The sequence below is a fragment of the Electrophorus electricus genome, chromosome 7 (genome assembly GCF_013358815.1).
Source record: "Electrophorus electricus isolate fEleEle1 chromosome 7, fEleEle1.pri, whole genome shotgun sequence".
In the NCBI taxonomy this organism is placed as follows: Eukaryota; Metazoa; Chordata; class Actinopteri; order Gymnotiformes; family Gymnotidae; genus Electrophorus; species Electrophorus electricus.
Window position 1 is genome coordinate 7,571,604 of NC_049541.1, and position 11,903 is coordinate 7,583,506.

The 11,903-nt window shown below is 41.0% G+C and overlaps 2 protein-coding genes across 4 annotated transcripts in view; one reads left to right on the plus strand and one right to left on the minus strand.

The window, feature by feature from the left end:
- clcn2a (chloride channel, voltage-sensitive 2a) overlaps positions 1-4,091 on the plus strand; it is a 36,865-nt gene extending 32,774 nt beyond the window's left edge. For both annotated transcript variants that reach the window (XM_027031421.2, XM_027031430.2), the window contains exon 24: positions 150-4,091. In XM_027031421.2, coding sequence (XP_026887222.2) covers positions 150-608 — 459 coding nt within the window. In that variant the 3' untranslated portion in view covers positions 609-4,091. The remainder of the gene's footprint in view (positions 1-149) is intronic.
- On the minus strand, positions 2,815-11,583 carry fam131a (family with sequence similarity 131 member A). 2 transcript variants are annotated; one of them, XM_027031444.2, is made up of 6 exons: positions 11,065-11,200; positions 10,366-10,442; positions 8,082-8,169; positions 7,770-7,955; positions 6,834-6,971; positions 2,815-4,691 (listed from the first exon to the last, which is right to left on the minus strand). In XM_027031444.2, exons 3-6 carry the CDS (start codon positions 8,149-8,151, stop codon positions 4,228-4,230), a joined length of 858 nt encoding a protein of 285 aa, XP_026887245.2. In that variant the 5' UTR covers positions 8,152-8,169; positions 10,366-10,442; positions 11,065-11,200; the 3' UTR covers positions 2,815-4,227. The 2 variants fall into 2 exon arrangements, with proteins under 2 accessions (XP_026887245.2, XP_026887239.2); XM_027031438.2 differs by lacking the exon at positions 10,366-10,442 and having other exon boundaries at positions 11,065-11,583.
- Positions 11,584-11,903: the final 320 nt, after the last annotated feature.

Consider the following 11,903-nt stretch of genomic DNA (forward strand, 5'->3'; position numbering starts at 1 on the left):
AGCACTTCACATAACAAAAATGCTCATTTCCATTTCAAGTACTTTGTAGCCAACTGATGCTGCATTAACTTTGCATTGATGCATACAGAATGCATATGTCCTGTGGTATCTGACAGATGTTGGACTGCTGATTCTTTCTTTGCCTACAGCTGCGGAAGGCCATTGAAGGCTCTGTGACAGTAACAGGGGTGAAGGTCCGCCCCCCGCTGGCAAGTTTCCGTGATAGCGGAACCAGCAGCAGCGTTTCCGAGGTTACCGAGCTCCACAAGCTCTGGAGTCGTCACAGGAGCCTGTCGTTACCACGGGAACCCAACATGCCCGACCTGGGGGACCAATTGGAGCAGCCGTCTGAAGGCAGCCTGGTGAATGAGACGGACTGCACTGAGCTGTCCAGTCAGAACAGCCCCTTACATACAGAGGACCAATCACAGCTGTCCTATGCCGACACCACACCCCAAGAAGAGGACCGATCAGAGCTGCCCTGTGATTGTGAGCACACTCTTCATCTTGAAAACTTTTCAGAGTCAGCCAATGAACATGGCCTGGCCCAAAATGAGGAACTACCATGTGAAGGTAGCCCTTCAGAAACTGGGATTCAGCCAGAATGACAGATGTTTGTTTATTTATTTGTTTATTTTTATTGGTAATGCACACTCCACATATGTAATAAGCAGCATTGTGAAATCAGGGTGAGAAAGCTATGGAAAAAGCATATCAGCAATGAAGCACACTGTCTACTCCATACTGATCCGACCCACTACACTGATTATGGCGTGTGCTGGTATTTCCCAGTGAGATGGAGTGTGAATGTATAGGTGCCACAGCATGAATTAGTCTCCGTAAACACATCGGTGAAGTTGTATTTAACATGCGTATCATGTTGGTATGGATATCGGATTATGAGAGGAATAAGAAGGGAGAAAAGAAACGGAGAGAACGAGTGAGGGAGTGTGTGTGTGTGTCTGTCTTTACGTAAGTAAAAGGGCATATATGTGAAGTGCTGTATGCTTGTGTGTTAGGTTGTGACTCGGCTATGCCTAGCCCACATACCCATCTGGAGCGGACGCTTTTAATCTAAATAAGATACAATTTCTCTCCAAATATAGCCTGAACTGATAGAAAGCATGGGTGTGGGGAACAAAAATAAATGAGAAATTAAAATAATGACACAAAATGGAGGAGTGGTGTTGAGATAGATCAAAGGGGTGGGATGTTAAGAGGGTCAGGGAGATGAAGAATGGCACAATAAGAGAGAGGTAAAGTGGAAATAAATGTGCTCTCAATCACAGCAGGAGGATCAGAGCCCAGTGCAAGGGCTAAATTTTTAGGACATTGTAATTAGCATGCAAATAACACTCACCAATATACAAACCACATGAAGGTGGATACTGTGCAGAAATCATTCATTTAAAGAGGGTGTTGATGCCACTCTCATCGGTGCATACTGACGACCCAAGAGTGAGACACACACACACAAACATATGCATGTAGAGGTAGGCCCTGTATGTGGTAAAGACCCTTGCTATTTTTATTGTGTGAAAATAATTATTTTTGGCACCTAAGAAATTAATGAACTCTTAATGACATGTATACACACCTTTATAGTTAATTGGCAGTTCATGTACACAAATGAAAAACAGCCCAGACAGTACACCTAAACCAAAGGGTATCAATATTACACCAGTTTCAGTCAGAACAAGCAGGCAATTTACATTTATTTACAGGCAGAAGTTTTTTGTCAGTTTCTTGAAGTAAGACAATTAGTCCTTTCATTTGTTAGCCCCAAAGATAGTTCAATCAAAGCTGCTATATTTCAAGTAAACCAGCTTATTACAGAACATGCAAGCTCATCACTAACCTGAAACTACATTTTAGCACAATTGTACTATATTTTTCATGTACAGTGTGCTACAGTAGAGGCTGTAGTGAGGTCTCTGGCCATATTCAAATCTGCTGTTATCCTTCACTGTCCAAAATGCATCTCAGTCCTGCTAACATGGAGTGAGTGGTTTTTGTGCTAGCCATGTGGTAGGCTAAGTGTGTTTTACTTGGTGCAGTTCATATCACTGTTTTATATGCACTTTGATTATAAACCAAATGTTAGTATTGATTTTCAGCTGCAAACCTTTTATTTATTTATTTTGCCTTTTTAATGTTAAACAACTGTGCAATAATCAGTATTGTATTCTTGTAATGAATGCTTGCCAAATAAGATTATTTCATAAAATCCTGGGTTTGAATTGAAGGTATGAATTGCCCGTCATGGCTGAAAACAGGTGGGAGTAACTTCATTGGATCAAGACAGCTGAGAAAGGTCTGGGACTCCATTGGGAATCCATCTTGAAAGACCTTTTCTATGTCTTCTAAATTGCAACTTTGCTCAAAATACACTAAACATATTGTTCACCAAGCCAATGCTGAATAGTTGTGTTGTGTTGGAAACCGTCACTGTGCTTGTAAACGTGGTTCAGGAAAAGTGCAACTTGCCTCAGATAGGTAAGATGGAGTATGATTTGATGTGCATTTGTGTTTTGTTTCCATTTGTGCAGCAGAAATGGAGATCAAGGGCTTGATTTAAACAAATGAAGGCAAGCTCACAAGAACAATAATTCTAATACTCCAATTTTCTGGCAAAGCAGTTTTCCGTTTTTCATGTCCCCACAGAAATGCTTGCTTTGTGTTTCTGTGTGCTGTCAATTCAAGGACATGCCTCATTTAATTTGGCTGTTCCAGTCAGTTGCATCACTGTTAGATTGCAGATTCATGTAAAACTGATGCTATTCAAGGACAGATAACACTTTGAAACATGGTTAATAATTTTGAGATACCATTCAGCATTTTACGTTTACATTTGACACTTGAGCTATTTAAATTGAGCCCGTCATGTATACTGTATGCTAATATACTGCACATTCAATGTAGAGTTAAGCAATAAGTCAGAAGTCATCCCCAGAATGCTTTCTATAATATCGCCTGTACAGACTATAAAAACTATGTATGTCTATAACTCTAGCACACATGCCCTGTACATATAGAAGATATATGCATATGGAATCAACAATTGCCATTATTTTTCAGAAAACATTTGTTTTGTACATGAGTAAAAAAAAAAAAATTAAATTTCAACTTTAAAGTTTGCCGCTCAACTTCCCTTTATCAGATATTGAAGTCTTTAGTAAAGTGAAGAATTGGTCATAGCTCAATCACTGACCAGTAGCCATAGTGCAAATTTTAAACATACATCATCAGCAGAACATGTGTTCTTCAGCTTTAATGCATTCATGAGATTGTTTTTGTACAAAGGGTAAAAAAAGAAAAAAAGAGAGACAGAAGGGTTGCACATCAAATGTCCTCACAAATAACCACAGTGTCATTACCAGGCCACATTTATTAAGGTCAGAATAATGCCAAGATGACTGGGAATCACGCGTGGACTTTACTGTGGCATTCCATGCAAGTGTTGATGTTCATCCAGTAGAGCTGCCTCTCAAGGTTATGGGAACACACGGCCACAAAAACCTTTTCATTCAGCAGCTGACCTAATTTTTCAGTCTCTTGCTACGGAGCTGGAAAGCAAATTCGAGAAGGGGAGAGAGAGAAAAAGAGACAAACAAGACGCAATAGATTCTTGAGGTACAACATCACACAGTGATCATAGTAATGGGCATGTTCCATTCATAGCCACAATGCTCAGCCAGACTCTAGATCCAGGTGATTCAAAGCTAAACAAAATAAGGTTTTTCCCTAAGGAAACGGACCAACATTGGTTACATTAACTAGTTCCTTATCAGAGCTGTCACATCAAAACATATTAGAAATATACATTTTACTGTGACATCCTTCCATTTCTTAATAGCAGGAGACTGTCCCAACGTTTTTGTGTATGACTACAAAGCATGGGTATAGTATGACTTCCTCTGTCAATAAGTACAGCATCTAGGACAACTGAGACAGCTATGGCTGGTGTAGCTGTTGTCCAAATCTGATCCCTCAGATAAAATGAGGACACTGCGGTCTTTTTATTTTCCACTCAAATCCAAAGGACATGGAGTAGGAAAGTGAGAAGGATGGCCAAGAAGATGACGGAGGAGCTTGATCAGAAGGAAGGAGAAAGCGGGTCAAACGCTGAGATGAAAATGATCATCTCCAGATGACTGAATGACTGAGGAGACACTAAAGGGACATTATGGAAAGAGAGACAGGAAGAGACATTGAGAGAGCAGAACATCACTGCCTGGAGGCCTCTTCCACCTCCTCTTCATCATCATCAAAGGACACTGCTCCAGAAGTATCGGAGATGCTCCTGCAGACACTGTACCAACGGATGACTTCCTGAAACACATTGTCCTCTCCTTCCTCCACCTCCTCCTCTTCTTCTGGAGATAGACCAGACTCTGAATAGGAGGTGGAGTGGTAACAGGAATCTCCCCTGCTCCAAAGAAGATGCCGGTTTGGCTTATAGCCCTCACCAAGCTCTCTGTCAACTTCCTCTGTCGGGAGCCGTAGTTTTCCCGGAGGAGCTCCCTCTGCGTTGGCCTTGTCATCACAGTTAATCTGGGTGATGCAGGGTTCCTGCAGACAGCTCTGGTTCGTGCCCATTGAGCAGAGTGGGTTATCGGAGGGCGTGACATGGACACTGTCAGTATCAGCCTGGTATGGCGCTGGGCACTCCTGAGTGGACAACACGCCGTCTGAGGGAGGAGCAAAGAGTCAGAACACCTAGAGAACAGAGAGGACAGGATAAGAGAAAAAACAGAGAGGGAGACAGGAAAGCATGGACAAACGAGGAAGAGAAACGCATGAAAAGGCAGAATGAAGAAAGAATGGGAGCATGGGTAGAAGGGATGAACAAACAGGAAAGACACACAGAGGGTTTTTCACAGATCCACATAGAAGAAGATTTAATTAATCATGTAGAAGAAAGACACAAAGGAGAAGAGAAACAGTAACCTTGAGGTCTAGAGTGAAGGGTATGAGTGCATATGTGTACTGTTGCCCTCATGTGCATTATGGAAGGTCCTATTTTCCCAGGTGACATGGTAAATTGTTGAGTTCTGAAAAATTCACATGCTTCCTTATACAGTGATGCAGTTTTATGATTTCTCTCAATCCCATTACAAAATCTCCTTTTCAGAGGTTGCATTTTTCCAAGACAGGTTGAACCTACTTTTTTACTTTTTTACTTTTTTTTTAGGTTATACAAAGCAATTTTTGCTTCCACAATATTTGCAGACACCCAAAACCCACCAGACAGTATGGGTTTTTATGTATGCAAGTAATAAAACATCTGCAAAATGTAGAGCTTTGCTGACTTGTACAAGGTGAATGCTATTGACTCAGTGGTGTCAATAGACTGCCATGCTGTCAAAAAAATCCATAGAATTACATTGCTTAGTTTAAAGCTCATATTATAAATAAGGTCCAAATATAGACCCTTGAGGCACCTCGTTTTCAATAATTGGAATCTCATACCATTTGAAAGACACTCTTTACAAGCTGTTTGTGCAGGACAGATTGAGAGCAATTTTTGTTGGGAGAACTCACAAAACAAAAACAGAAATGATATGTCTTAGGTTGATCTATGAAAACTGCAAACACAGTGCTCCTATTTGATGCACATACATTAACAAGAGTTGAGTGGGTACTCAGTGTTTCCATCAAACACAATAGAGACATTATACTGGACTTCAGCAAATGGGACAGTAAAAACTGTAATTATAAATTTTAAATGTTTTATAAACAGCATTACCAGATTTTAATTGTGCTATCAACACATGGATACTGTACACCATTATCACAGAGATTCCATCAAGTAGTGGATTGTAACTGTTGACATCTCAGTAGTTATAGTAAAGTAAGACATCTTATATTGTTTCTGTTAAATATTCTACACCTTGATATTTTTGACAGCACCAAGGTACTTTTATAGCCTCTAGGTCATAGGATAAGAGGCTACTCTGTTACAAAAGACTGAAACTGTAAAGCTAGAACATCCTGTCTTCTTCCCCATAATTTGCACTAAATTAACAGCAATGACCAAGAACTTTCAAATACTGTAATAACATTTAAAATGAAAGCTTTAGAAACATTTGAACACTGTCACCAGAGAGACATATATGAGCACGCTACCTATGTCAGTGATGTGGAACATACTCAATACATCATCCTTAGAAACCTTCCACCAGTTAGGTTTAAGACTTAAAAAAACATGAATACAAATACAGCACAAGCCATAGGACAGTTGAACTGAAATAAGCACTACAATTTTGAAGGAGCAATAACGCAAACAAAAGATTAGTAACATACAATGCTACCGGAGCCTTGTCCATCAGTGAAGTAAATGAAGATTGCTATATTAATGCTTAGTGATGGAAACCCTAAAGATGAAAACCACCAAAGAGTTGGTACATTAAAACAAGTGCAGAGGCCATAAGCTAGAGAACTTCAACAGCACGACTGAAATATTAAGCATGTATCAGTAAGGAGCTTCACAGACAGGTGAGGGCTAAAACCCATGCAAGGAATGCCACTGCTATCAAGTAGTTTACTTTCTTTGCTTGCACTTTCACAGAAGCAGCAGCCCAGAACACTTTTGCTGATGTACTACATACTGATATGAAATAGTAAATAATTCACATGATTGCTAATGAATATTTGTAACATAAGGAGGTGATAACTAACCATTTACTATTAAATGCCAACTTGCAGATGAGCACTGCTGCAATTTCTGAATCCCACTGAATCTTGTAAATGGCTGAATATTATAAATTGATAGGGTGGTTAATATAATTGTCATTCAGATACACATTTCGAAAGACACTATATGAACATACCTGAATTCTGGCTAGTAATAGTTAAATCGTTATTCTGAGGAAGATCCTCTTCAGAACAGTCTTCATCCACATCCTCTTCATCGACAGAATTCCAGGCCCGGAGCTTTGCCTCAGCAATGGCAAACTGCTCAGCTACCCCTGAACCAAAAAACACAGGCAGATTCTCTCTTACCAGTACTGGGTTATGTTTGCAGCTTGAAGTGCTTTGCTGAGGTCCTTTGTTTACGTTAGAATGTGATTTAGAGTGTTTCGCAGGTTTCAGTGACACTGGTGAAGGCAAGGGATGGCATGCAAAAGATTTATCCAAGTGCGATTTGGGTTCTCCTCATCACCCTGAGCTAACATCCAATTTACGGCATTATGGTCAGCTGACAACAACCAGACACACAGCTATGGAAGACAGGGTCTCACTCACACACATACACACACATACACTTACACAGTGTCAGAGACAGAGAGGGAGAGAAAGGGAAGGCGCAAGGGAGAAGAGAAGAGAAGGCAAACTGACATGTAGGAGCAGGTCTGACTATGTGACAATGCAATCTTATTGAATGCCATCTGCTTGAGACTAAAAGTACACATTCCATCAGCATGCCTTTAAAAGGTGGGTGCTGGAAGTTGATTACATAAAAGTATGTGAGCAGGGTGGTTCAAATATACAAAGAAATGCAGGATACTCTCACATTCTGTAAAGGTGAATTTGCTAAACATGTTAAACATATTGGTGGATTTAGGCTGCATAAAAAGGACCATCCAGGGACATTCAGGAAAATCCTGTAACAGTTCCCGGCTTAAAGCCAGTATTATTTTCCGTGCAAAAGCATGTGCGAACCTGTGATTGATGCTTTCCTTGGCGTGCTTAAGGTCATGCCTGCCGTGAATGTCGAACGGCAGGAGATTGACAGCAGAAACACCAGAAGGGGAGCGGAGACCCACCTGCTGCGAACCGGGCTTCCTGTTCCCCCTCACTCAGGTGGGAGTACGAGTTGAAGTGAGACTGCAAAGTAGCGGACGACGGGTCTAGGGGCTTGGACCAGCCTTTCCACTCAATCAGATGAGCAACTCTGCCCTGGGCCATTGCTGTGGGCTTGGTCACATGGTCTTTCACCACCTGTGAGATGCCTGCAATCGAGTTCAAGGAGGGGGACCACTGCCCATCACAGACGAACAGCTAAACAAACGAACAGGAGAATAAGGGCTGCTTGAGAGGTGGAGGGGATGTGAAGTGCAGCCTAATGAGTGCTTTACCATTAAGTGATGATCTGGCCAGAGCAGCAATTTCCTGGATGCTAAGGGCTTTTCTTGACTTGGGGAGCATGTCAATGGGCTCGTCAACCTGAAAAAGTAATCACAGAGATGTTAGTCTCACAGCCTTTGCAGTAAATGCACACGTTCCTCATTCTTACAGTACTAACAAGAATGTACTGAATTAAAATTGCAATTTGACTTTCCTGTTTGTGACTAAAGGTTAAATATATACTTAATAAAGTGAGCAGGGACTCTAAAGGTACATCTGGTAATAACATGTCTTTTTTTAGCTCATTATAAGGTAGTAGTAAAATTAACAATGACCTTGATCAAATTTTGTTTCATTACAATATCATTAACATTTCCAACAGAGCAGTGTAATAGTGAAATGTCCATTACTCCTGTGACACTTGTAAATAACTGGCTAGCATTGTGTTGATCAAAGGATGCTAATTCATGTTTTGCAGCATCTGGACAGCACCAAAATGCCTGTGAAAATCTCATGCTGCCTACAAGTTTCTGAAAGCCTAAAGTATGTTGGGGGCGTAAATTATGAGATATAGAAGAGGCTTTGCATTAGCCTACTACGTGTTGAGGTCACAGGCTAGAGTGTTGTAGACTATGTTAAAGCCATGGGCGTATCCAAACTCTAACACTGTAACAGATGCCAAATCCTCTAATAAGATCATTGGCCATTCACTTGCCCTGATAAAATAGAGATTGTCCAAGTCATGAGTCATGTGTTCAATGGTTGACTGCTAAGGCAGCTCTGGTTTGATACTGGTACTGCATAATTGGGACTACCAGTGATACAATCAATAGTCAAATCTTCTTACAGATATCTCTTTTGGTGTAACATGGTGTTCAATTGGGCATGACAGGGTGATTCCAGATCCCCTGACAGTTGGCCTATATATGCTACAAATAATGTTCAAACAGAGTTCACTCATTGCAGATAATATTAGAAGTCCCCGGTACGAAAAAGCTTTAAGCACAGTTGGGGCCCAATGACCTTATTGACATTCCATGCAAATGGAACGCAAGATGTAGGCCAATGAAAATCTAATCTGGCAATAACTACTCACACCGATTAATTATAAACATCAGTTATTTAGGTTAAACGTCTGACAGTGCTAGCTTTGCTATGGCATACTTTGATGAAACATGCCAGTAGGTCTAAAAAGCTCACTTTATTACCGATATGTTTTGGGTGAGAAGAGTCACGTAGTATATTTTCTTAGGTAAATACTGAGTTTTAGAAAATGACCTCTGAGAAAGTATATTCTGAAATGCATGTGCACATCCTAAGGAGACTGGTCCTATGGCCAATACCAAAAAGCTGCTCACCAAGCCCACACAAAGATTGTGGAGATCAGTTGCTATCAACTTTAACCATGCAATGTGGGTCAAATGTTTTAGACCAAGCATAGGATTAGCAGTCAGTCAAAGAAAGAGATTAAACATGCTTGGGTCAGAATGATCTTAATGAGGTCAATCAGTTACAGTCCTAAGAATATTAGAGTGTAGTCTGTGTGTTAACAGGCTATGCATATTCATCTATTCTATGCCATAAATCTAAATCCAATTACACTTGGTGCAAATCCAGCTCTGCTCATAATGAATAACAAATGAGTAATAATGCCTTTGCGGGTTTCCTGTTAAAAGGCCAAAAAAAAGTACTCAACAGAAGCAACAACTAGTGATTTCTAGAACAATCCAATCAGTGAGAGAACTGTATGTCTCCAAGTCTGTGGTTGTTAAATGCAATCCTGTTTCCTGCGAACTGAAGAGCCGTTGTGAATTATGCCATTTCAAATGCCGCTGTCTACCGCAAGGCAGCAGAAAAAGGATCGTACAACCAAAAAACAACCATGGTACATAAAGTCTTGCGTTTCTACACACAGAGCCAACAAGGCTACAAAATCATAACGCAATAACAAAATAACTGCTTCAGCTGGAGAGCAGACAATCGAACCTGCCCAAATTAACATGCAAGGCGTTACAGTATTTTCAAGCAATGACGATGCAAAGTGGAGCTACAGTTGTGGCAGTTTGAATAAGAGAAAGTGAAATATGATTAATGATTGAAAACATTTTTTTTTCTTCAGAAACGTGTTGATTGCAATAAATAAGAGCGAACTGGATTTTTAAAATTTTTCGACAGAGCCACATAAGCTTAGTGCAAAGCAACTCGTGCAATTAACGTAATATGTTCGGTCTTTATATCAACAGGTAACCCATAACACATCTGATCCTACAGTAAAAGGGAAAAAAAATTACTTACTTCAATAATGCAAGACTGCGAGGAACAAGCGGAAGCACACGTCCAACATATTGGGCTATTTCCAACCCAAGAGTTTCCTTGGCGCGTGATAGATTGAATACATTAGGTGTATTTATTTTCAAGAGCTTGACACAAGTAAAAAAACAAAACAAAACAATACGCCAGCGCCTCATCAGCCCACACAATATTAGATTAAAAACTACTTTAACCTTATAACGACCAAAAAGCTAAAATGCAGTCAACAGTGATGTCAACATCGAGACGTGCATTGAGATGAAACATCCACACATTTACCCCGTAAACTATGGGTAGGTGGAGCGAAACATATATAGAGTTGATGTATTGGTTATACATGACCTAGTCAGTTAAATCACCGCACGCAAGTGGGTTGGCATGGCACGACAAGCGATCTAAAAGATGGAACGCACAGCGCCTTGAGATTGATGGGAAGATCATTTTCAGGAACAACCACAGGCGAGTGCTCATGAAGATCTGTATCCTGGCAACAGGCTACCACGGTCGCGTATACTCGCTCTACCAACGGTACAACATAATGGCGAATAAACTATGCACTCAAAAACAGGACCTCGATATTGATGAAGATAACCTGTTTTAAGCACGATCACGACAGCAGCGATGATGGCTGGGAAACGCATGTTTCAGAAACTGCACCTGCGAACGACGAACCACAAAACGTACCTTTAAATTCAACTGGGGTAATGCAGTCAAAAGCATTGCACTTGGATAAAGCATCAGTCAGGAATATAAAAAGAATCCCCGAGGCGTCCGGCACTGAGAACACCACCGTGACTTGAGCATGAGGAAGGAGAACAATTGCAGAGCTCCGCTACCGCCTCTGTCTCGTTAAAGCGCGAAACATGTCCCCTCACCGAGTCCCATTACCAGCGTCACCCTTTTGAGGACCCACCTGTGTGCGCGCGTTGTTTCTTAAAGACATAGGAGTCCATTTCACCTCAAGAACGGGGGCGTAATTAGGGGAAGCGTAATACATATCCTTCATACTGACCGACTCCACGACACCGATTTAATCAGTAAACGAGTTCTTACTACTGGGCGCATCCAGCACCCTCTTTGACCTGCATCTGTGTTAAACGTGCTGCGTCAACAGCGACATGAAATTACAAAGCTCCCGCTCATGTCAACATTTGTAAGCTTTCAGAATGGGTTTTAAGGAGAAAAACATGCAACATGTCTAGTTCACGAATAATCAGCATCCCTGAAAATAGGTCAACGAATTTCGCTGGTATTAGCGAGATCAGCATAGTGTTATTTGCAATGATGTTCAACTCGCCGTAAAGAGTGATGACTCATGATGCATTCGTCTTTGTGGTACGATTCCTTGACGGTTCGACGCCCCCCCCCCCCCCCCCTTTTAGGTTGCATTCAAGGCCACGAAAAGCTCAGTAACATGAGAGTTCAAGAAAGAATGCATTCAAATTGTTTTAAGGAATGATTAATAGTATTTACAATATATTTGATGACAAACGCAGGCAACTGCATACACAACAGGGAGCAAG